The 26,782-nt window shown below is 48.9% G+C and overlaps 1 protein-coding gene across 2 annotated transcripts in view; it reads right to left on the bottom strand.

The window, feature by feature from the left end:
* PPARGC1B (PPARG coactivator 1 beta) overlaps window positions 1–26,358 on the bottom strand; it is a 120,748-nt gene extending 94,390 nt beyond the window's left edge. For both annotated transcript variants that reach the window (XM_070793843.1, XM_070793844.1), the window contains exon 1: window positions 26,215–26,358. In XM_070793843.1, the coding sequence (XP_070649944.1) occupies window positions 26,215–26,292 (78 nt within the window). In that variant the 5' untranslated portion in view covers window positions 26,293–26,358. The remainder of the gene's footprint in view (window positions 1–26,214) is intronic.
* Between the last annotated feature and the right edge of the window lie 424 nt (window positions 26,359–26,782).

The raw sequence follows: 26,782 nt of genomic DNA, 5'->3' as shown, positions 1-26,782 counted from the left end.
GTGGGTGGCCACGCCTGGATAGTGAAATTATGGGTGGTCTTTATTTCCTTTTGGAGGATGTACCTATGTCTTTAACTTTTTTCAAAAAATATTTAATTCTTTTGTAATTAAAATTGTAATAAATGTTTGTTTTATACTTCAAAGGGATTTCCCTAGAGCTTGAGGGGCTAGGACTCTGCACTCCCAATGCAGGGGGCCCAGGTTCAATCCATGGTCGGGGAACTAGATCCCACATGCTGCAACTAAAGATTCTGGGTGTTGCAACTAAGACCCAGTACAGCCAAATAAACATAAATAAATAAAAACTTAAAAAGAAAAACAAAGCAGAAGTAACTCTTCTGTGAACCAGAGGGATTGTGAATGTATAAAATTACTGTCCAATTCTTTAATTATATCTGCTTTAAAACTGGAAGTAAAAATGTGAAAAATGTATAAGTATAAACATTTGTGATTATTCAAATATTTGTTGAATTAAAATAAGCAAGATATGACCCCACAACAGAGACAGAGGACACCTTGGAGCCGGGAAGGCAGGCTCAAGCCCATGGGCAGAACTGGCCTGCAGGCATCTGTGAATCCCCAAGGCGGGGAGCCCCCAGACAGGACCCCTGCTCCCACAAGGTGGCACCAGGCCCAGCACGTGACCACACAGGAGATCCCACCCGGATCCAAACCCCCCAGCCAACTCCCAGTGCTTATCTTTTGAGGTCCATCTCACAACAGTTAACTGATGGCTTCAATGATGAGTATAATCATAATAATGACGCATTCAAAGCACGGGTCCACTCTGTCCTCTTCCCAGAGCACTGGAAGACAGTGGGGACAGGCTGTCCTGCTGCACCTCTAGCTCCCAACAGAGTTGGGATGGATGATGGATGAAGTGAATGAAGGAATGGACGAATAAGTGAATGCTGACCTAAGAACAAGGTGGAGGCTGGATTTGTCCCAAAGGCAGGGTTACCTAGACAGAGTTCACCCCACAGTAGGTCACGAACTGGCTGAGTATACACCCTTACCACCGTGGAGCTCACGTGGCCACTACGTGGTAGATCTGTCCCCACGATCAGCTGACTTTGCCCACAGGCGCTACCATGTGTGAGACGGGGGATAAGGGTATAAAGGAGATGGAAGGAGAAAAAGATTCCATCATCTAGGCTGTTGCTAGGAGAGATTAATCACCAGTGGTCCAGCGGCTAAGATTCCACACTCCCAATGCAGGGGGTCCAGGTTCAATCCCTGGTCAGGGAACTTGATCCTGCATGCCACAAAGAAGACTGAGGACTCCCTCCCCCTCCACTCAAGCCACATCTAAGACCCAGCATAGCCAAAATAAATACATATATTTTTCTAGAAAAAGACCAAAAAAATGTCCCAAGCTGCCCACCTGGTCTTTTTCTAAACTTCTGGGGCAACAAGACTCCCTCCCAGGGCAGCGGAGTCTATGGGAGTCCAAGGCCTCCACTCACCTTTGTCACTAGAACTCTGGGACCAGCACTTCCCTCTGGCTGGACCTTCCTTTCTCCTCCTGGCCTTGCCTCCTCCTCTAGCCCTGTGGTTTCTCCACTCTGTGACCCTGCCCTGGGCCCAGTTATTCCAATTCTAAGAATCTCCTTCTTATTAAGCAACCCAATTAGCCGCGCTGACCTCGACTCTCTGCAGCTCTCTGAGCAGCCGGGCGTTAAATCGCAGATCTAAGTGGAAATTGACTTTGCATCGAGGGTGCCTTAGGACGCTGACACGACTAGATGGAGAGCCAGGGAGGAAGCCTTCATCTGTTAGGACAGCCTGCCGGAGCTCCTCTGAATTAGCAAAGGCCTCTATTCTGCAACTTGGAAAGGCCTTGTGCATTCTACTCATTTCAAAGAAATATTGTAGCTTAAGCGATGGGCTAAAATACAGATGTATTCACTCAACTCTCCCAAGCGGATCCCCTCAGGCAGGGCCTGCTCTGATTTATAACTAGCACACCACCTGCTCTGAAAAGATGCTCAAACTCCAGGTCTCTATGCAGCCTCCCCTGGGATCCTGGCTGCACAAGTAGTGGGTGTTTCTTGTGAAGACGGACAGACCCAGCTGCTCCAGGCTTTTGCCCATGCTGCTCCCCACTACCCGGAACACCTTTTCCCCAAAAGGTTGCTTCCTTTTTTATTTCTCAGGCCTCTACACAAATGGCTTCCCTGATGGCTCAGCAAGTAAAGAATTCACCTGCAATACAGGAGACACAGGAAATGTGAGTTCCATCCCTGGGTCAAGAAGATCCCCTGGAGGAGGAAATGGCAACCCACTCCAGTATTCTTGCCTGGAGAATCCCATGGACAGAGGAGCCTGGCGGGCTACAGTCCAAAGGGTCACAAAGAGTCCGTGTCCTATTTGTTCTTAAAATTTATTACTAGCTGAAATCATGTTCCTTTTCTGTTTCCCTACGTCAGTTCCCCACAGTCAGGACTGGGTCTATCACTACGTCCCCTTGTCCAACCACAGGAAATGGGCATTAAATACAGGTGGAGTGAGATGGAAACTCCCTGCAGCCAAAAGAATAATGAATCAGGCAGGGTGATCCAGGCCCAGGGGTCAGGAAGCCAGATCCTATCTCCATGGAAAGTCAGACAAGGCACTGAATCTTAGAACTTTAGCTGCAGTCAAGGAAGCTCTAGTCCCCTCCGCTCACAGGCCATCAGATGAGCCCCGCCCCCACTCCTATCCCCATTTGGGGAAGGGGAAGGCAGGTTGAGTCACATTTTCTGGGATTACGGAAAAAGAACATTTCACAGGATGTGATCTGCAGAGTCTACAGGAGCAGGAAAAACCCCCAAATCCCCTCAGGGTGTGAGTCCTCGGGGTTCTAGGTCAAGCAGAATCCACATCAGGACCTGAATATGGCCAGAATCTGCAGCCCTTACTATGACCAAGAACAATAATAAACTAGGGCGTAGGCTTCCCAAGGCCAGGGACCCTGCTCCTTTTTGCTAAATCCTCAATCTGGACCAGTGTCAGCACATAATAAACAATTCATTAAGTATTTTTTAAATAACTTATTTTTTTATTTGATGCCTCCTACATGGTAAGCATTTTATATACAAAGTTCATTGATTCTTCAGATCCATTCTGTATAGCCAGGACTCCTAACACTTACTCAGAGAGGTGAGGTAAGATGGCCAACCAGCAAGGGGAGGACAGTGCAAGGCCTTGAACCCAAGTGTCAGACAAACAGTAATAATGACACCACCTTCCAAGCCAGACAGGCAAGGCTCTACCTTTGTGGTCTCAGTAATCCTTTCAACAGCCCTCTCTGCTCCACAGAGAAGGCAATCATGGCCCCAGAGGGTGAAGTCACCTAGCGTAGAGTCTGCAGTTAATGCTGGGCAGAACTGGGATTCCAACCTAGGTATCTCTCAGCTCTGAGCCACGGGCTCTTGGGGTTCAGCCACAAGGCATTCCACTGAAACAGAGACACTGTAGTAGAAGTTAGAATAATTAACCATATGAATCATAATGCTCTCAAAGAAACTGCACATAACCTACGACTCACTGTAGTAAGACAACTCAGGACCCTATTCTGGGCCAGACCAGTGTCTAACTTGGACTCTGGCAGGTCTACTCTCTGGACCTCACTTTCCCCACCTATTTGATCCCTATTTAACCAGATGACATGGCTCTCAAGTTTTAAGAATCTAAAATTTTTTTTCAGTCATCTGAAACTAAGTAAATATTCATGTGATTTTATGTTTTTACAGCTTTCTACAGTTTATAAACACTTTTCAGATTGATTGTCTAATCTATCCAACAACCCTGCTCTTGAACTAACAGCCTCACTTTACAGAGTGGGAAAAAGTGACTCAGAGAGCTTAAGCGACTAGTCAAGTCACACAGCAGGTAGGTGTCAGGACCAGGATCTAGATTCCAGTTCTAGTCCACTGGGCTTTCCCCTTCACCTGGGGTGCTAGAGAGGAGGGTGGAGCCCAAGAAGGTGCCAGGGTATTATAAGGGAAAGTAGAGGGAAAGCAAGCACATTCATATAAATCAGTAACAGTCAACAACACAATAGGCAGTTCACTGGAAAGGAAACACAAGTGACTCTTAACCATGAGAGAAAGTCTGCAAATTAAAACTTCAAAGAGATACCAGATTAACAAAGATCAAAAAAATTTAATACCATGCTGTGTTCCTGAACAAGCATTTCCTATTCATTTCTGCAGGAATGCAAAACTGATGTAATCTTATGAAGGGGAATGTGGTAACATTCATCAAAATTTTAAATGCATACACCTAGGACTTCCTTGGCAGTCCAGTGGTTAAGACTCTGAACTTCCACTGCCAGGGGCGCTGGTTCAAGCCCTAGTCAGGGAACTAAGAGCCCACAGGCTACAAGGTGCGGGCCAAAATAAATAACAGTGTTAAAAATAATAATAATAAATGCATACGCCTTTTAACTGGGCAATTCCATTTGGCAGTAGTTCTCCTAACATATCCATTCACACAAGTGTAAAATGACGCTCATACAAAAATATTCACTACAGACTAGTAGCAGCACTAAATTAGGAATAACCAAAATGCCCAATCGAAAACTGGTTAAGCAAACTACAGTCAACACAAAGAGTGAAGTAGATCTTTCTTTATACACTGATAAGAAATGATCTTTTAAGATAAAATATTAAGTGGAAAAAAAAAAGCAACCCACAGGCAATGATCTTAGCTTGCTACCATTTGTGCAAAAAATGGAGGCAGAAGTTTGACCGTATATATGCTGCACAGTTTTTCTCTGGAAGAACATTTTAGAAATTGGTAGCAGGGTTGCTGTGGGGACAGGAGCACAAGAATGGGAGAGAGGACTTCCCTTTGTAACTTTTACAATTTTTTTCAAGGAGGATCACATATTAAAATTTCAAAATAAATACAAAAGCAAGTCTATTGTCTCTTTCCCACTGAACAATGCTGTATGTTGAAACCAATATGAAAATTAACTTGCTAGGTGGCTGGATCTTCCCAGGACCTGCTCCACATGACCCCCACCCAATTTCTTCCCCTTGGGTCAGCTCCAATTGCAGCCTCAATCACAAGGTGGATCAGTTAACACTTTAAATGATCTGACTGACTCAAGAATTCTAAATCAGGAAATCTGGGTTTAAATACCTTCTCTACCAGCATGGGTGCTTAACTTGCTCTGTACATACTAACAAATAGATATAAAAAGATTTGATGTAATACGTGTGTGGGGGAAAAAAAATGTGTGTGCGGAATAAAAGCCAAATCTCTGGGATGATTAAATTCTGGGAGATAATGGTGATGGGTCATGTGAGACACTTGGAGGTGATCAGATACTGTCCAAACTTGATATGGTCTGAGTTAAAACAATAGCAGTCACTGTGGCGGTGCAGGCTGGTGAAGTAATAACACTGCCTTACATCTGTTTATGATACAATGTGCAATTAGCTTTGAAATCCATGATACGTGCATTCTCAAGGCAATGCAGGGGTTGATCCCATGTTATGAAGAAGGACAGAGGTCACACTGTGGGCAACATTTAAACCAGGACTTCAGCCAAAGTTATCTGTTTCTCAAGGCCATGGGCAGAAATCAGTCCATAAAGGACTGGAAGGCGGAAGTGTGCCCAAGGAGGGAAGTTTGGCTGGTGGTGCAACAAGCCAAGAAATAAAAAAGGACTGCTTTTGACTGGTTGTTCCTGGGTGTGGGATTCTTTGCTTCCTTTTGGCCGATTTGTACTCTCTTAAATTTCAATAATAAATTAACAGTTGATACTTTTACAACAAGAAAATACAATGTACATAAAAATAAAACAGAGAGTGACATATTCAGTTAAAAGGCATTTAAATACAATCAAGATGCTAAGAGTGGTTGTTTCTTGAGGGTAAGAGATTACAGGATGGGGGTGGCCTCTCACTTTCTTCGACAAGTTAGCTCCTAACATCCTAACACTGGACATTTTTTTAATGTTTTTAAATTTTTATTAAAAACATTTTAATATTTTGAATATTAATATAAAAACATACATATTTGTTGAAAAAAACAACAAAGATATTAAAAAAAAAAAACTTAAAGCAATAAGTTATTTCTCCAAAACACTTGGGGATTAATGGTGAATTATGGAAAAAACCTTGATTCTGGGAAAGGTTGAGGACAAGAAAAGGGGGCGACAGAGGATGAGATGGTTGGATGGCATCACCAACTCAATGGGTTTGAGCGAACTCAGGGAGATAGTGAAGGACAAGAAAGCCTGGTGTGCTGTAGTCCACGGGGTTGCACAGAGGCAGACACAACTTAGTAATTGAACAACAAAACGGACCAATTAGACAAATGTCTGAGTTACAGTGATATGAGATTTTTGTTTCAAATTCCATTATTGTTAGCTTCCTTTATTACCCAACAAAACTGATTTTTAACTAACTTGTTCTGGAAGGCTCAGAGCAGAGCTTCCCCTGGATACAGGCGGATGTTGTCTCCTGGGCTGAAGCGGGGCCAGGCTGCCTGCGTGCACCCACTGGGTGCACGTGGACCTGCCCATCAGTCCCTCTGTCACCTAATCCTCCCGGCTGCAAGATCTGGCAGCTGGTGCGGGCCTGAGGGAGTTGGGTAGCTCTGGTGTTGAATTGCCTGTTGGCCACATGGTACGGGAAGTGTGGTCGCTCTTTTTCCACTTGCTGTGAGCTTTCTTTAAATAATTGCAGACTTCGTGGCTGAGCCAGCAGGAGCTGCGTGTGAAAGACTCCAGGGGCCAGGGCCCACAAGTAGCCATCCTGAGCCTCAGACAGCACCCACAGCCAAGTCTGCAGTACCCTCGGGGTATCTCAGAGTTCACTAACACCTTCCCTCCCTTCTTAAAAAAATTTTTTTTAACTAAATCAAAGAGGAAAGCTGAAAGGCAGTTTTACAGATAAAAGAATGATTCCAGATAGATAACATAGCACTGTGGGGTGGGGGCGGGGAGAGGGAAGGAAGAAATCAATTTTAGATATAATCTATCAATAGAGGATTCTGAATAATTTGCTCCTTTAAAACAATCTGGCCTGAAGTTCCTGATTTTCACCCCATCTTTCCACCCCCATGAGTGTCTTATCCAAGTGTTCCATGATTCACTGGAGAGATTAGAAATCAGGGACTCTCTTGCTTGGAGTTCCTCCTCCGCCTTCTTCTCTTTACAAACCCACACGTTTAAGGCACATGATCCCATGACAAACTTCTTCCAACTTGCAGTTCAAAGACAAGTCGGCACCCGTCACCAGCAACGGAGCCACAACCTGAGGAGCTGAGGGCCTGACACTGGCTTTGCCCCCTGGATGGAAGGAAATCACATGCCCATCCGAGCTGTGATGGTCCCCCAGCTCTGTCTGCCTCCGGTATCCACTTCTCCCTCTATCTAGCACCTGGCAGTTCTGCCCCAAACAAAATTTACAAAAGCAAGACAGCCCCCACGGCAGAAAAAGGATAAGTCACAGCATGGTAGAGATGGGGAAACTCAAGCCCAGAGAGGAGGCCAGACTTGTCCAGGGTTACCCAGTGGAAAGGGATGGGCAGGACCTGAATCCAGGCCTTCCTCCAGACCCTAAGAACTACGCTCTCACCATGGCACTCTTACCTCTCTCATCTCCAGGACAGCTACAGAATTCTCTAAATAAGATTTTTCTCTTCCCTAACTCAAAGAAGAGTTGCTGGAAATTATACTTTTCTGGGGGAGTTGCAACTATTGCAAAATCACACAGTGGATTTTGGAGTTGCTGTTGCAACTCCACAAAAACTGAGGATCATTGCCCCAAGGAGAATTCAAGATAATCTTGGGAACTCAGTCTAGACAAGGCACAGACGTGAATGGCTGAGGGGCCCTTTCCAAAGCCATGCCTTCTTGACCAGACAGAACTTGGGGGCCACAAATGCCATATTCTTCTCAAATTGAGAGGGTAAGACATTAACCTTATTGGGTAAGACATTTCAATATCCCTGGCTCTCAGGTTCTTCATCTGTGAAATGAAAATGGAAATCGTCATGAGGTTGTAAAATACTATGAGAACTTCCCAGTAATATGCTAAAAGGGATAACAGTAGAAGTGAGATGAGTAATAGTAATAATAATTATGGCAATAATTATCACTATCATCATTAAATTTATTAACGGCTTCTTCTGTAAAGCTACTAGCCTTCTCCCTGTCCATCAAGTAGTCAGTGGCTGTGTGGGGCTGGCCCCACCGTGATGGAGATTACTGCCTCACTGGGCAAAAGAACCTTGGTCAGGTGTGCAGGTGAGAAGCTGTGCTCCAGCCGTGTGCCTCCACTCCACACCTAGGGCTGCACAGACCACAGAGCAATAGCACTCATTCCATCCTGCCTGTGAGGCTGGGGGAAAATCTAGTCAACCCCCACTCCCAAGACCTCCCCACTCCTTCAGAGCAGCCTCCTGCTAGTTCCTATGGGTGGAAATCTTGGTGCTCCTACTTGTGATTCTTCTAGACACTTAGCTCATCCTGCATGTTCTTCCCCTTCACAGGAGTCATCCAGCCAGCTCAAAGCCTCCACTGATGGGGAAGGAGTCCATGTCCCCCTGCAGTCACTCACTGCTCATTCACCAGCCACAGGACATGCTGGGCCTTATGACACGATGGTCTCTCTCTAGGATGCCCTCCCCCACTGGTCAGCTAGCTCTCTCCTCAGTCCTCTTTCTGCTACATGAGCTGCCTGGACACTCCCTCCGTAATGGCCACCCTCCACAGCCATCTGTGGAACTGTTTTTCCCAGGATGGGAAGCAGGGCTTGTTCAAACCTGCAATTGTAGCTTCCTACACAGAGGAAGTGACTGCCACACAGATAGGGAAAGGAAGAGGTATCAACTGATAATCAACGGTTCTGTAACTCATGGGGTCTACCAGTTTTTGCCATCCATCTGTCATCAAACCAACCAGTCACTGATTGCCACTGTTACGGAGAAGAACCACCTCCACACACCGCACGAAGTTCTTCAGATACTATATCATTGCAACCACTCATTGATATACTTACCATCATCCCATTTCACAGTTGAGGAAACTGAGGTCCGGGCAGATTAAGTAACATGCCCTAAGCCACGCAGCTGCTAAATGACAGATTCTGGACTCAGGCCCCGATTTAGAGCTCCAATCTTAACCACTGTTCTACTCTGCCTTCCACTGACCCTCACAATCCAGACCCCAGGCTGAGTCCATTACTGGAACAAACTGACACCTCTCGTCCTCTGGTTGTCCCACAACTGGATCCTTGAAAATTTACTGTGAGGTCACCTGAGCAAATAAGAGATATAGGTTTGATCCCCAGGCAGGAAGATCCCCTGGAATAGGGCATGGCAACCCACTCCAGTATTCTTGCCTGGATTATCCCTTGGACAGAGGAGCCTGGCAGGCTACAGTCCATGGGGTTGCAAAGAGTTGGACATGACCGACGTGACTTAGCATGCATGAACTTGAGCAAAAGAGGACTTCTCATTCTGGGGTAGATTCTACATTTCCCTCCTTCCTCTCATGCTTTTGATCTCATTCTCTAGCCCGGGGGTGCCCAACCTCCAAGATCTAATGCCTGATGATCTGAGGTGGAACCAATGTAATAATAATAGAAATAAAGTACACAATAACCGTAATGTGCTTGAATCATCCTGAGACCACTATCCCCCTTCCCACTGGTCCATGGAAAAACTGTCTTTCACGAAACCAGTCCCTGGTGCCAAAAAGTTTGGGGACCACTGCTCTCGCCCACTCTGCTCTCCCCACACTTCAATCCACTAAACTGGGCCCATTTTGTCCCTAGGGAAGCAAGCTTCTAGGAAGGTGGCGCTAGTGCTAAAGAACCCACCTGCCAATGCAGGAGATGTAAGTGAGGCAGGTTCCAGCCCTGGGTTGGGAAGATCCCCTGGAGGAGGGCATGGCAACCCACTCCGGTACTCTTGCCTGGAGAATCTCATGCACAGAGGAGCCTGGCGGGCCACAGTCCATAGGGCCGCAAAGAGTCAGACACAACTAAAGCAACTTAGCACACGTGCGCAAGATACCATCATTGTCCTCTAGGCTCACCTGCTGCACTGACTGGTCTGAGACCACCTCCAGAGGTGGGAGACAGCCACATTCCTGCAGGGGGCTGGTCTACAAAGTGCGCGCCAGGCAGCCACTCCCTTGGCCACGAGGACAAAAGGCAAGTGCTGGAGGCCTGGGTGTTGCTGGAGAGGTGCCCATGGTGACACCCACAAGAGAGGGTGGTGCTGTTGCCCAACCCAAGGAAGAAAGTGGCATGAGGTCACCGGAGCACTGGGGCATGACTCCTTGGGGGCAGGGTGCTATTGGGACCCCATGTGCCTGTGTGTGGCTTGGGCAGCAGAGGAGCTAGTCCCCCGGCCCACACTCACCCTCTGAGCCTCAGGCCCCTCATCTGAAGTTTGGGGCTCTATGTCCTGGGGCTGTTGGGAGAGTTAGGTGAACTCAGCACACAGCCAGTACGGATTAAAGGCTCAACACAACTCATTCATTCAAGAAATATTCAATGAACGACAACCATGCATCAGGCCCTAGGCTAGCTTCTGGGGGTGCAGTGGGAACCAGATAGGCAATATCCAGTTCTGATGGGGCAACAGGCACTCAATGGGGCGAAAAGTAGTAAACAAGAAAGTATCTGGGATGATTAAATACCTTAAAGAAAAGAGAGCATGGTACTGCAACAGAAAGTGCACAGAACAGGAAGATCAGGGAAGGCTTCTCTGAGGAGGTGATGTCTCAGCAGATCTGGAGGAGGCGAGGGGGCCTGGGAAGAGCATTCCTGACAGAGGCAACAGCATGTGCAAAGGCCTCACCACACTAGCTGGAAGATTACTCCTATTATCACTGGAGCCAAACTCTGTCTTCTCCATAGAAGCAGCACATAGAGCTGGGAGGACCACTAACTGGGCATCAGGAGAAGTGGCTTCCAGCTCTACACCATCAGAGGGCCAGGTAGGACAACCTGCACCAGCCTGTAGATGGGTCTCTAAGGGTCTGTAAGCAGCCTAGTTTCCCTCGAGCTTCCTCCTTTCTCCTTCTTCCAACCCATGCACGCCCTTTGCAGTCATCATGATCCCCACCTCCTGAGTTGCCCCAGAAATGTGTGTGTGTGTGTGGCTGAGGCTCTAGTGGGACAGACAGAGGGACAAAGACAAACATCTGATTCACTGCAGGATCATATCCGATCACCCTCTGCGGCTCCACTTGCCCCTCTGTAAAATGGGAAAGCTGTTCAGGTGGTGCTAGTAGGAAAAGAACCTGTTTGCCAGCGCAGGAGACACAAGAGACGTGGGTTAGATCCCTCAGTCGGGAATATCCCTGGAGAAGAATGGCAACCCACTCCAGTGTTCTTGCCTGGAGAATCCCCAAGGACAGAGGAGCCTAGTGGGCTACAGTTCATAGGGTCCAAGAGAGTTGGACACAACTGAAGTGAATTAGCATGCACATCCTCTCTCCTCTTGCTATCAGTTCAGTTCAGTCGCTCAGTCATGTCTGACTCTTTGCGACCCCATGAATTACAGCACACCAGGCCTCCCTGTCCATCATCAACTTCCAGAGTTCACTCAAATTCATGTCCATCGAGTCGGTGATGCCATCCAGCCATCTCATCCTCTGTCGCCCCCTTCTCCTCCTGCCCCCAATCCCTCCCAGCATTAGAGTCTTTTCCAATGAGTCAACTCTTCGCATGAGGTGGCCAAAGTACTGGAGTTTCAGCTTTAGCATCAGTCCTTCCAAAGAACACCCAGGACTGATCTCCTTTAGGATGGACTGGTTGGATCTCCTTGCAGTCCAAGGGACTCTCAAGAGTCTTCTCCAACACCACAGTTCAAAAGCATCAATTCTTCAACGCTCAGCTTTCTTCACAGTTCAACTGTCACATCCATCCATGACCACAGGAAAAACCATAGCCTTGACTAGACCTTTGTTGGCAAAGTAATGTCTCTGCTTTTGAATATGCTATCTAGGTTGGTCATAACTTTCCTTTCAAGGAGCAAGTGTCTTTTAATTTCATGGCTGCAATCACCTCTTGCTATAACATGAGATTAATGTGAAGGTCAAGCAGAAATGCCAGATAAGGAAGCCACCCTGCTTTACACAGGCATCATAAAGGGGCCTTGTATCTGCTTCTGGGTCATCTGTATCCTGTGCTCTGGACTAAAGCTAGAAGGACAGAGAAGGGAGGAGACAACAGAGTTCATTCCAGACACTCTATGAATAGTATCTGATTGTTTAGGACCAAAGAAGTGTGTCTATGACAGGGAGCTTTCGAAAAACACAGACACTTAAGGGGCTGCTCTCAAAGATCCTCATTCAATAAGTCTGGGATGGCCTCAGACGTATAATTATTATTTTTTTTTAAACTACACTGATGATTCTGATATGCAGTCATGGCTGAGAACTACTGATTAGTTCTACCAACTCTGGCAGGTAGGAGCTATTATTATTCCCATTTGAAGGTGAAGGTGAAGGTGAAGTCGCTCAGTCGTGTCCGACTGTTTGCGACCACGTGGACTGTAGCCTACCAGGCTTCTCCGTCCATGGGATTCTCCAAGCAAGAATACTGGAGTGGGTTACCATTTCCTTCTCCAGGGGATCTTCTCGACCCAGGGATCAAACTCGGGTCTCCCGCATTGGAGGCAGACACTTTAACCTCTGAGCCACCAGGGAAGCCCAGGAGCTAATGTTATTCCCATTTGGGAGCTGGCAAATGAGAGCACAGAGTGGCTAACTCCTTGGGTCACACAGCTAATAGCCATAGAGCTAAGATTTAAAACAGACGGTCAGCTTTCTTTCATCAAGAGGCTACACAGTTTCTTGAAGCCAATGAGCATGTGACATAGGCCCTTTCTATTACTCCATGCAGCCTTGGAAATCCAAAAGACAACTTCTCATGTGACAAGATTGCATCAACTTTCAAAGAAACTTTTACAGCTAGACTAACTCCTTCTTTATCAGCCATTATCAAGAAATAATGTGTGCTCACAATAAGCTTCATTTATAGACAACTTTGAAATTTTTCCTCCTCTTGATAGACCTCCTGTTTTAGACAGTGACACCAAAATACATTTTACTTTCTTGCTTCCTTGAACAGAGACCACTGATCAGAATATACCTTTCCTCCGGGATGATACACTGTCTCTACGGTGCATTAGCTTTGTACTTTTGCAAAGTAATGTATTCAGAATAAGGGGGCTGCTTGCTCAGGCGCCAGTGGATTTCAGTGCTGAATCCACGTGTTTCTGCCATGCACCCCACACCCCATGCTTGCATGGACACACTAACAGAAGTGACTTGCTGCTTCTAATGTCCTGAGGCTTGGACAGGACTCCCAAGCTTGTAAGAACTGTGTGTAAACAAGGAGTGAATTGGCCCTAGGTGGGACGGGTGAGGGGTGATCTTCTATGGAAGAGACTGAGTCTCCAGGCGATTCTGAACAAGGAATGATGGATGTGGCTTGGAGCTAATCCTCTTGGGCTGGAGAGTACAGTCCTGGGTTCCTGAATGATCCCTTTACCTCTCTGAATTCGCTCTCTACTTTTTTCCTCCAGAGTGGAGGCCAGACCCAATGGAATAAGCAGCTGGGCAATGGACATGAGGCCCGGTGTAAGGTGTTGGTTTTGGTCTCCCTGGAAGACATGGCAACATTTGACCAAATCCCTCCCTGTAGATTCTGGAAGCTCTGAGCCCCTCCCTAGTCTGGCCAGAGCAACAGACTGGATTCCTAACCCGTGTTTTAACATTCCACAAAGACCTGGCCACTAGACATGTGTTCTGATAGGGGGTTCTGGAGGCTCCAAAAGATGTTTGTCCTCTGATTCCTTTGTGTGCAAGGCTTATCTTGGAGACAAGGGCAGTGGGTTCCTTGTGGGGACTAGCACAATCCTCCTAAACTCCCCCCTCACCCACACATCCTAGCTCCACACACAGAGAAGAGGCTTCTGTGGCCAGGCAAATGGCTGGTGACTTTCCTGAAAGATCAAACAGCATTTGTTCATTCATTTAATAATTCAACAGATATTTATTGGGGGCCTACAGTATACCAGCCGCTGTCAAGGCATTGGGAGATCTGATATTGAACCAGCTTGACAAGATCCCTTTCCTTAGGGAGCTCTGGTCCTGACTGGTCAGAAAAGAGAGAACATAAAGAATAAACACATAAAAGTTATCACAGGCTGGGACCAGAGTTCTGCATTTAACAAGGCTCCAGGGAAGGTCCAAAACAAATAGAGGTCTCTTCCCCATACAAATCTTCCCCCGAAGCAAATTCTCCTCTGTGCCCCACCGCACCCCCATCTCTGCTATAGGGACACCACTCTGAGCCCCCTGCACTCTGTCTCTTCTCTTCCACATCCACTCACTTCCAGTGAGCACCCCCAAGCTGAGGCCAAGTTTAGACGCCTCCATCCCTCTGTCCATCACCCCATTCCAGTCCTTGTTATATGCTCAGCCAGATTGGTCACACTGCAGTGGGTAAGACCACGTGCTCTGAAGCCAGGCAGACCTAGGCTCAAATCCCAGCCTTTCCATTGTGTGTCTGGGTGACAGAGGGCAAGTCACTGAACATCTGGTAGCTTTAGTTTTCTGGTTTGTCATAGCACCGACCTCTCCAAGTAGCTGAGAATCCTTTACCTGACAATGTACCTGAAGGTCCTATCTTAGTACTGGCACATATTAAGCGGTCATGAAATGTTAGCTACTTTCTATGCTTACTGTTATTAACAACAATACTAACAAAAACCTTTGCTGATGCCTCACCAGGACATTCAAAACCCTCATAGCCAGTTTCCCCATGTGCTTTGTTTTGGAGTGGCTAAAGGACAGATATAAACTAATCACGGTGACAGAATACAAAATGAAGATAGGAGATGTAAATTCTGTTATAGACTATAGGATCACAGAGCTAAGGGGGAGCAATTCTCAGAGGGGGATTTAGGGGAGGCAGCCCTTGAGGCCTTGAAGGATGCTGCTGGAGTTGGGGAGGGGCAACAGATACCTCATGGTAGGGGTCCTAGGGGTTGCCATGTATAGGGAAGGGACTGCAAAACAATATTAGCACCATAAACTGGAAGTCAGCCTCAGTTTACCCAACTGCAAAGTTGGGTAAACCCCACTTCACAGGGTTCCTCTGAAATTAAATGCTCTTCTTGAAAGGGTTAGCAGTTTTTAACTGTTCTCATCATCATCACTGTTGAAGGATATGGTTGAAGAGGAGGGCAGTCTAGGAACACCAGGATTCATGTTAAAAATAATATATTGTTCTGCTCTTGTGGCAATGGGTACAGTGCTGCATGGTCAACAGTACTGGAATAATAGATGGACAGATAGATGGATAAATGGGTAAGCATTTGAGGTCTTGGATGCTGTACTAAGGAGCTTGCTTCTGCAGGTCACTGAAGATGAGCCTGCAGATGTTTTGAGCAGGGGTTGCTGGGGTCTGGGGTCACTAGCAGCATGGAGGCTGGGTCATCCTCAGTGCCAAAGAACCAGGGCAGGGCCCTCCCCAATGTCCTGGGTACCACACTTCTCTGAGAAGAGCCTGAGACCAGAAATAAGGTTCAAGCAGCCACGTTGCCAAGGCTGTTTGCCATGGCAACATCAGGGAGCCACTCGTGGGCTGGCTGCTGCAACTGCTCAGGGCCTGGTTTCTAACGTCTCCTCACTCTCCCTCTGCTAAATGACTCTGTTCTGCCAGGCAAGCACAAGGAAAAAACACGGCAGCAGAGCTGCCAGGGAGCATCCATCTCAGCCAAGCAGGGCTCGCCCGGCTGAGTTCCCAGACAGTGGGTCCCAGACAGTTGAGTCCCTGCTATGCAGAGCCAGCTCTGGCCAAGCAGACAGCAGCCAGGCTGGGCAATATGAAGGTATTCCCTAGTCTGCTCCCTGTCTGCTTCTTCACCTCAAGGTAAGGGCATTGAGCAAGATGGTCTCTAAGGCACTCCCAACTCCCTGAAAGCTCAAGTTTACCTTGGTGTATTTGCATAATTACCACTGTCATCTTCACAGTGGCTTACTATATGTCAGGTGGGTGCTTACTCTATGTCAGGCAATGTGGCAGGCACATTTCTCTCCTGCAGTTATCTTAAGAACATACTATAATTATCACCAATTTTGCATGAGGTAACTGAGGTCAGAGAGGTTAAGACACTTGGTGAAGGTCACACAGCTAGTAAATGGTAGAATACAAATTTAAACCCTTTGCAGTTAAACTCCAAAGCCCAGAGCTCTTAATCACGGATATTTCTTCTCCTCTCTTTAAGTAGCATCTAACTGGATTTGCTTTTCGAAAAGTCAGCATGGGAATACTTGGCTAAGGCTGGAGGGGATTCCTCTCCAGTCCCTGCAGAAAGACAGGGTGAAGGAAATCATAATACTAGGAACCTCAGGGCTAAGACAGGATCAAGGACCAAGAGTTCAGTGGGAAGATAAATAGCAAGGTCTGAATTATATTTGTCTGTTTTTTAACAATGGCTCCTATACACTGAGCATTTCTAAACACTTTACAGGCATCATCTCAAACAGCCTTTTGTAAAACCCCTTGAAAAAGTAAAAGCGTTAATTGCTCAGTCCCGTCCGTCTCTTTGTAACCCCATGGACTAGCCCGTCAGGCTTTTGTCCATGGGATTCTCCAAGCAAAGAATACTGGAGTGGGTAGCCATTTCCTTCTTTAGGCGATCTTCCCGTCACAGTGACCAAACCTAGGTCTTCTGCATTGCAGGCAGATTCTTTACCATCTGAGCCACCAGGGAAGCCCAAGTGAAAGTGTTAGTCACTCGGTCGTGCATGCAACCCCATGGACTGCAGCCCATCAGGCTCCTCTGTCCAAGGAATTCTTCAGGCGAGAATACTGGAGTGGGTTGCCATTCCCTTCCCCAGAAAACCCCTTAAGTATGTGCTACTATCAGTCCTATTTCCTAGATAAAAGTGCTAAGGCACACACACACACACACACAAAAACTCTTGTGCCAAAGGCCACAGGGCTCACCCCAAGCAGAGTACAATCCTAGGATTCAAAGCCCTCTCAGCCACTGAAACAAATAATTAGAGCAAACCTTTGTTTTCTTCCCTAAAAGACAGAGCAGTAATTACAGGCCTTTGGGGATAATTAATCAAAGACTTTGCCCTTGACTTGTAAAAGTCTCTCTGGCCTCCTACTCTAGACCTGGGGCCCGGGGGGCAGCTCAGGCTCTGCCTTAAAGGAAGGGCAGGGCAGGAGCCCTGGAGCCTTGCTGCCCCCAGAGCCTAGCTAGCTATGTGCCTTCAGGCCAGCTTCCTCCTCTCAGCTCTGTCTCCCAACCCTGTCTCCCTCAAGGGATGGTCCTGAGCGCCTAATGAGAAAACCCAAGGTCAACTGCATGTTAAAAAGCAGAAACATTACTCTGCCAACAAAGATCTGTATAGCCAAAGCTATGGTGTTTCCATTTGTCACATATGGATGTGAGAGTTGGACCATAAAGAGGGCTGAGTGCTGAAGAATTGATGCTTTTGAACTGCGGTGTTGGAGGAGACTCTTGAGAATCCCCTGGACTACAAGGAGATCAAACCAGTCAACCCTAAAGGAAATCAATCCTTAATATTCATTGGAAGGACTGATGCTGGAGCTCCAATACTTTGGCCACCTGATGTGAAGAGCCGACTCATTGGAAAAGACCCTGATGCTGGGAAAGATTGAACACAGGAGAAGAAGGGGATGACAGAGGATGAGACAATTGGATGGCATTACTGACTCAATGGACATGATTTGAGCAAGCTCTGGGAGTTGGTGACAGACAGGGAAGCCTGGTGTGCTATAGTCCATGGGGGTTGCAAAGAGTCAGACACGACTGAGCGACTGAAAAACAAAGGTCAACTGCAAGAGGAATGGGTGAACCCACCGGGGTTTAGGCACAGTGAGAGCTGGAAGAACGTGCAGCCTGTGCAAGGAGGTGGTGATCTGCACCCCAGGACTCTACAGCCACCACAAAGCCTGGCCACCTCGGGCAGCAGAGTCTCTACTCGGGCCATCACCCTGTCCCTCCCCCAGAGCCAAGACCCACCCTCCCCTCAAGTTCTGATACCGGAAAAGAACTAGTCAGGGAGTAGGAGACCTAGGCCTCGTCCAACAAGGTGGCTTCTCCTTCTCTGCGCAGGGTCCCTTCTTCTGGGAATGGTAGGGGTTGATCTGATGTGCTCCAAGGTCCCTCCTGGAGAAGGCAATGGCAACCCCACTCCGGCACTCTTGCCTGGAAAATCCCATAGACAAAGGAGCCTGGTAGGCTGCAGTCCATGGGGTCGTGAAGAGTCGACACGACTGAGCTACTTGACTTTCATTTTTCACTTTCATGCATTGGAGAAGGAAATGGCAACCCACTCCAGTGTTCTTGCCTGGAGAATCCCAGGGATGGGGGAGCCTGGTGGGCTGCCGTCTATGGGGTCCCACAGAGTCAGACACGGCTGAAGCGACTTAGCAGCAAGGGCCCTCCCAAGCCAAGGAGAGTGAGCTGCTCAAGAAAGTGAAGTCGCTTAGTCATATCCAACTCTTTTGCGACCCCATGGACTGTAGCCTAGCAGGCTCCTCGTCCATGGGATTTTCCAGGCAATAGTACTAGAGTGGATTGCCATTTCCTTCTCCAGGGGATCTTCACAACCCAGGGATCGAACCCAGGTCTCCCGCATGGTAGACAGACGCTTTACCATCTGCGCCACCAGGAGCTGCTCAAGAACCCATGTTCAAATCCCAGGTTAGACACTCACTAGCTCCCAGACCCTACATGACTGCTTTAACCTCTCCGTGCTTCAAGTTCATCACTTACAAAATGGGGAAAACAGAAGCAATCTCACACTGCAAGAAACCATTGCAACAGTATTCAAAAGTCTCTTCACAGATACACACTGAACAGCCACAGATGACGTGTGGTCTGTGAGTGGACGGACAACAGTGGCCGCTTGTCAAAAGTGGCCAAAGCCGGGTGACGGTGGCATGGACATTCTCGATTCCCTTCCTGCCACTGGCTTTGGCTGTGTACGTTTGCTATTTTTCCATGATAAAATGTTTAAAATACGAAGTTCTTTGCAGAGAACCTGACACCTAGTCATATAAAACATAGTTCTGCTCAAAAATTTGCCTACCTAATGGGTAAACACAAAACCAGACTAGGATAAAATTATTTTTTCTTGCCCTTCCTGAGCTGTCATTCTAGTTATAGGGATAAAAGCACACAGGCACAGCTTTCTCAGGCGGTCCAGTGGTTCAGACTCCGCACTTCCACTGCAGGGGACATGAGTTTGATCCCTGGTCAGGGAACTGAGATCCTGCATGCTGCACGGAAAATAAGACAAAGCGCTAGCAGAGAGTAAGTGGCACCCTCCATGTCAGCAGAACAGTGTGCTTCACAGACTTTCCAGAGTGGTCACCTGTGAGCAGGGGCTTGAAACACAGGTAGGCTATGAATATATTAAAATGCTGGGGATGAATGTCTGGAGAGGAACTTTCAGGTCATTCCAAAAGATTTTTTAATCTGCCTCGTCTGATGAACACGTGCTCTGAAGAGGCTCATAGTCTAGCTCATTTACTCACCCAGTGAGGATTCTGAATGGCTACTGTGTTCCAGGCATTTGTCTATTCATTGTGGGAAAAAAAATGTTTAACAAAGTGAACAAAAATCCTTGCCCTCATGGAGCTTAACAATCTGGAGTGATTTCCTAAATACTTAACGAGACATATGTTACAAGAGATGCATCTATCGTTGGGTACTTCTATGCCATGCATTCTGTGAGGTGCTTTAAATCCATACGTCCTTTGATTTTCATTGACTCCATAGTGAAACAGCTTTATCAGGGAAGTACTATTTATCGTTATCTCTACACCTGAGGAAATGGAAATTCGGAGAAGTCACATGACATACCAAAGGTCTCACTGCTGGTAAATCACAGAACCAGGACTCAAACCCAGGCAGGCTGACTTCAGAATGCTCTCTGCTACATATGGGATGGAGCAGTGGTACCTGGATGTGAGATGTCACCAAAATGATAGCGTGGGAGCTGAGTCTTATGCAGGATGAATAACGCAAATAGTAGAAATTCCAACAGGAGACAGAACATAGCTGAATGAGCCAATACCTCCTGGAAGATTCATGACATAGCCTGGGGCAGGCCAGGATCCCAAAGAGAAAGCAGACAGCTTGTGATAAAGTCAGGGGCCTAACTCTTCAACCTCGAATACCTGAAGGCCTTAGCACATGAAGTTAAACTTCAGGTTTGCATTTAAGAGTACTTGGTGGCTCAGACAGTGAAGAATTCACCTGCAATGCAGGAGACTCGGGTTCAGTCCCTGAGTTGGGAAGATCCCTTGGAGGAGGGCATGGCAACCCACTCCAGTATTCTTGCCTGAAGAATCCCCACGGACAGAAGAGCCTGGTGGGCTACACTCCATGGGGTCTCAAAGAGTCGCAGACACTGAGCAACTAAGCACAGCAAGGAGCCATGCATGATGTGTGAGCAATGGGGTGGCATCAGACACGTGCTCTAGGGGGACTGATCTGCCATCGGGGCTGAGGACAATCAGGAGAGGACAGAGTCTGGTGTGATAGTAAATACAGGAACCCAGCTGTGAATGGACAAGGACCCAGACCGGAAGTCAGGGAGAGTAACAGGAAGGTCAATCCAGTTCAATTGATTCCTCATCAGCTGAGTGTCCACAGGATGTAATTGAGGCATTCAACTATGTTGGAGAGGGAGAGACAGTAAACAACCCTGCTCATTCTCTTCTAAATGACTTTATTTGGGTTCCCTCCATCCTTATCACAAGAATTGTGCTTCCCTTTCTTACAGAGAAAAGTTTGCATGGGCAGGAGTTAATTCTATCCTTCTATCCTTGATCTTGCCCTTCTAAAGTGTTTCAGAGACAGAAGGATTCAAAGTTTTGTGCACAACAGATGCTCATTTTATGTACTTTCTATTATTTAATTTCCGATCCTGAGAGTTAGGGCCTAGTATCCCCATTTCATAGATTGAAGAAGAGAGGCCTAGAGAAGTAGTTCTGCCTTCTCTCTTGACAATTTGCCTTCATTTGCTCAAGGTGCTAGAAGACAATGACTAGAAAGAGAGTAGTCCCTGTCTTCATGGAACTTGGAATCAAGAGGTCTGGGGACCTTGCCCACTGATCCTGGCATTTCCACTTATCCCAAGGAAATGCAGGTAGATCATCTTCAGCAAGTCAATGAGTTCTCTGAAACTGTAAATGCCTCAGCTGTAAAATGGGAATAATGACATCTATACTTTGTAGAATCTTTATGAGAATAAAATATAATAATGCAAACAGAAGGCTCAGCAGAGCACATAGAGGATGCTCAATAAATGGCATTGATGATGATGATAATGCAGGAGGAGATAGCTATTAATACCGCAATGCTTATGTTAGGGACTCGCTTCCCAGCATAAGCCCCCATTTGCAAGGCTTCTTCTGACTCAAACCAGTATTCCTTCTTTTGTTCCAGAGAGAGAAGGAAAAGGGTGACTCATATCCTGGCAATGATGAAGCTTCTGGCTAGCCTACAGCAGCTGGGGAGAGGAAAGCCCTAGGGTGAAGGGGAAACATAAACCCCCAGGGCCCAGTTGCTGGGCCATTGCCTTTCCTGGGTTCCACAAGCATCCTGATCATTAGCACCAGCCAGGAAGCCCCAGTGAAAGTGAACCCTGGGTCTCTGGTAAACAGAGCCAGCAAATGTGTCCCCTTCTGCGCTCAGGTGAAAGAGTTAAGTCTCCTGGGCCTCACACAGATGAAGAGTGGGTAAAGGTACCCAGCAAAGGTTGCACTTCAACCTGCCCCATAGATGGCCAGAACTTTGACTTGGAAAAGAAGTTAGCCCTGGTTTCAGGGGCTGTGGAGGCAGCAGCATCCCAGACCAAGCAAGTCAACACTAGTCAAGCCATTTTTTCCAGTTCTCCATGTGGCAGGTGCTCCTTCGGGTGTTCAGATCCAGTTTTAGAACAACAAGGAAACAGCATACCAACTGAAAAATGGGCCAAATTCACTAACATGACATTTCACAGAACAGACCATAAATGGCCCATAATCATTTGGGGAAAAGGTTCAGCAGCACAAGTCATCAAAGAAATGCACATTAAACCAATAAGGTGACAAAATTTATTGATGAATAGACTGGTAAAAATGAAAAACAATTAAAATGCCAAGAGTTTTCTGGGTAATGGGGAACTGGGTATTCCCACACAATGCTAGTGTGCAAATTAGCACAATCTTTCTAGAAGGCAATCCAGAAATGTGTTTACCAAACGCCTGCATAGTTCCTTTGACAGAGTAATTCATTTCTAGGAATTTAAATGAAGAAAAGAAGACATACGCAGAGATATTCATTTCAGCATGGCTTACAAGAGCAAAAAAAAAAAAAAATATATATATATATATATATATATATATAACTACTTACATGACTAACGATAAAGGATTGATTAAATACCTTTTGGTTCAACCCTCAATATTACATAACCATTAAGATATTAAGATACTAGGTAGAATACTTGCTGATGTGGAAAGTATATTGTTTGGAGGACAAAAAAAAGCATGTTGGAACAGTGTGATTCCAAGTTACAATTACTATACAAAGAATGATTCCATTTTTGTACAAAAGATATAATCCATAGGAATCAATAGGAAAGAAAAAGTCAGAAAACACATATAAAAATTAACGGTGGTTATGTTTGGGTAAGATTACATATTTTCATTTTTTTTCTTTATGCTTGCCAGTGTTTCCTAACAATTCTATTATTAAATATTTTTAAATGATAAGGAGTTGGACTTGATGATTTATAAAGATCCTGCCATCTCTGACAGTTTGCACATCTATGATTGATGTCCCAAGTGTCTTCAAACAACCCATATTTAGTGTGGGCTTACTATGTGGTCTCTGGAGCCTAAGTCACTGCCCACAGCTGCAGCCCTCTGCATTCCTCTCTCCCCATACTGGGCCCAGCTGTCCCCCCAGCCAGCCTGAGAACGTCCCTTGTCTGTCATTTCTGTGCCTAGCCAAGAGCTAAGCAAAGGAGCTCAGCACAGTGACAGGTGACACAGGGGCACAAAGACATGAAAGGCACAACTCTAGTTCCAGAATCTTCCTGGGCCACAGGACGCACACACAAAATGCTTGGTTGTATAACACAGACTAAGACAACCAGAGGCTAGAGAAAGCAGGGCAAGCTGGGCTAGAGAGGCCTGCTAGAGGAGAGGGCCACACAGGGATGGTGGGTGAGGGCACTACAGGCAGGGGCCCGGAACAAGGAGAAGCCAACACAAAGTCCTTTGCGACACATGCCCCAAACCTTTCCAAGAAACTTTCACAACCCTTAATCTGTTGAATTTCTGAACTTTGACCTGAATGGGTATAAGTTAAGTCTCCACAACAGAAATCCTCCCTCTATCTAACCCAGGATTAGCTGCCAAAGACAAGTCTTTGGGATAAAGCTGATAAATTACCTTTCTACTCACTCTCCCCACGCCTTCCAAAGGGGGAGACGGTGAAGGGGAGGGCCAGGGAGGGTCTAGGGGGAGGAGAGGAAGTTACAGGAAGGACCAGACATTTCACATGCAAAGAGTGCTCACCCCCAACCACCGGGCCTTGGGCTTCTCTTGCCGGCACCACCAGCCCCATTTGACAGATGGGAGAAAGGAGGCTCGAGGGTTAAAATGGCTTGCTCTGGGGTCACCCAGCCAGAGAGTGGGGAAGGCGACTCCACTCAGGCCTTCTGACTCCAAGTCCAGTGCTATTTCGAGGTAACACACAGGACCTGGAGTCAGGAGCCCTGGGTGGCTCTGTCACCCACTGGCTGCATGGTCCTGTACCAGCCGTCCAGCCCTCACAGCCTCGATCCCCAACTGTAAAATGAGGAGGCCCGCGAAGACCCGCCCAGGTCCTCTTCCGGCTGGTTCTCGGAGCCTTCTAGGGGCGGCTGCCAAGCTCCCCCTATCAATTACACTTCCCAAGTTGGGACGGCAGAGATCACCCGAAGGGCCTCAGCCCATCACGTGGTTACATAAAAAAAGCAAAACGTCCCAGATTAACTTCCACTGCACTGCTTCTGCTGATACACGATTACCCAAATTTCTAGTTTCCTTTGGTGAAATTTGCCTGCTGGGTAGGCACTTTGGACGGCTAAAACGGCAAATGTGAGCCGAAGAACACAGAAGATGGTGTTGAAACCTAGGGTCGGGTCCAAAGTGGACGAGTTCTTCCTGTGGGTCTCTGGACGAGTCTCTGGCTATTTCAGGCCTCCTACATCCGCGTCTTAGTAGAGGGGTTTGGAGACACCCCCGGACAAGCGAGAGGGCCGAGGGTAGAACTTTTCTAGCAGCAACTCTGCCCACCCTGTATCCAGTGCCCCCCGGTCCCATGCTGTCGGCTAGAGGGCTGGGGGCTAGGGGGCTGGGGGCGCGGTGGTGGTGCCGAGGCTGGGATCGGCCTTCGGAGCAGACAGGGGCCCGGGGCGAGTGCCGGCGCCCGGTGACTGCCACTGGAGCTCCACTGCAGTTTCGTCAGAGGTAAAGGTACGCGCCCGATGCGCGCGGCGTGTGCACACAAACACACACTACCGCGCGCAGACCATTCATCACACTTTTCCCCGGGCCTGGAGAAGCGCGATCATATGCCACTAGCCCCTGCGGCCCGTGCCCGGAACCCACCCAAGCGATCCCGCCACCGACCACGAGGCCCCGCGGCTCCCTGACGCATGGACGTCCGCAGCGATCAGGGACCGGCCTTCTTCTGCGCGTGGCGGGCTTCCTCTCGGCGACACCCGGCCACGTCGCGCGGTTCCAGCAGCCAGCGGGACTCGCCACCCAGAGTCCCCCAGAGCTGAACGTCTCGGCTGCTGCGTCCCCTCCAAGTCGCATCTCACGGCAAGGAGTCAGCTAGCAAGCCTCTCCCCGCCCACCCGGTCTCATGACAGCTGCTGCCGCCCAAGACAGGCAGATATAACAAGAAGCAAAGTTTCCCTCTCTCCCCTCCCACATCCCGCCCCCCTCCCCCTCCCTTCCAGTGTTATGCAAAACAAGCCGGCACCGGCGCTCAGACTCCAGGTACCAAACCAGCCCTAGCAAGCCGCGCCCGGTAGAGCCCAGCAGCCCCTCTGCCTCCGGCGTGCACCCGCATCCGGGGTCTCATTCGCGGCTCGGCTGCACCCCCAGCCTCCCCGCTACCCGTGCCGGGGTGACCGTAGAAAAAAACCCTAACTATGGGGCCAAACTTTATGCTTGCAACAGGCATGGGGTGGGGAAAACTGGGGAACGGGTAGGGGGCGCGCATTCCCTGTGCGGGCATTTTCCGGGCAGTTTATCCCAGCAGCAACCGCCCCCCCTTCCGCCCCCGTTTCCAAGTAACCAGCTTCCTCGCCCCTCCCGGCCCAACGAAGCACCCTCTCCTGTCACGCGCGTGTCGCCAGTGGGTCTCCCAGGCGCAGCCTGAGCCCGGTTCGCCGCCTTGCCTTCCCTTCCCCCAGCATCGCCGAGCGCGCACCAGGGGCCGCGCGCTGCAGGGGGACCCAGACGCCCCCAGACAGTCCTCCGGCCCCATCCTGCCGGGCTTTCGCCCCCGGGGACTCCACCGGATAGCGAAACCAGGAAGGTGCTATCCCCGCCCGCATGTCCACGTGCCCTGCAGACCCCTATGCCTTCAGCGGGCAATTGGCAGAAAACTCCGCGCTGCGGGAGCTTTTAGAGAGCCTCGAGGGGGCTAGCTGTAGCAGACCTGGTACCCGAGACCGGAGGATCAGGGGACTCCGGGGACCGGGACAGGCGCCTGCGCCGGGGCCACAAGTCCACGTGAAAGTACGGCAGCAAGTGCCGGGAGCCTGAGGGCGCGCCTTCTGCACCCAGACTCAGCATGAGGGTCCCCCACACCTGACGCGGCTCAACCTCTTCAAGGAAGCACCGAACCCCCCAGCTCAGCGGGCAGGGGGGTGGGGGTGGGCCGGAATCCAAGCAACCAAGGCTAGACCCTCCCCAGCGGCCGTAGCGACCGCAACGGTCCGGCATGCGTGGTGGGGGGACCTCCAGCTCCCTGTCCCCAGAAAGAAGTACATCGCAGGGTGCATGGAAGGGGGACTCTGCAGTCTGGAACCCCCGATCCCCTCAATGCGCCCACCGCTGCCTCCCGGCCTCCGCGGCTGCGGCGGCAGCCTCCGCAGCTCAGCGGCCCTGGCTACCCGGCCGTGGCCCCTGCTGATCTTACCTGCGTGTCCGCGAGATAGTTGAGGAAGAAGGAGGAGAGCTCCTCGTCCAGCAGCGAGCCGCAGTCGTTCCCCGCCATCTTCCAGCCGCGGCTGCAGCGTGCGGCGGAGTCAGCGCCGAGCCGGCCGGGGGAGGGAGGGAGCGAGCGAGCGAGGGAGGCGGGAGGAGGGAGGGCGGCCGGCGGGAGGAGGGAGGGCGGAGCTCAGGCCCCCGCTGCCGCAGGGCCGCTGGCCGCGGGGGCGGGGCCGCAGGGCGCCCGCGCAAGCCGGGGGTCGCACCCCCCCCCTTCCCTGCGCAATGTGTGGCGCCGGGATCCTCGCCCGCGGCCCCCGGCCCGGGAGGACAGCGCCCGCAGCCGGGTGACGGTAGTCAGCCAGCAGCCCGATGCCTGCGCAGCAATGCAGGCAGCCCACTGCTCCTGCCGACCGAATCACGTTGCGTTAGCGCTGGGCGGGTCCTTACGAGACAACCTGCTTCGGCACAGCTGGGGAAACTGAGGCCTCAGAAGGCAGAGGACCTCGTTTGATGCCACGATATAGTTTAATACAGGAAAACAAAGCCCAGGTCTG

This window comes from Bos indicus, chromosome 7, assembly GCF_029378745.1.
Source record: "Bos indicus isolate NIAB-ARS_2022 breed Sahiwal x Tharparkar chromosome 7, NIAB-ARS_B.indTharparkar_mat_pri_1.0, whole genome shotgun sequence".
Classification (NCBI taxonomy): Eukaryota; Metazoa; Chordata; class Mammalia; order Artiodactyla; family Bovidae; genus Bos; species Bos indicus.
This window is presented reverse-complemented; position numbering and strand designations above follow the sequence as displayed.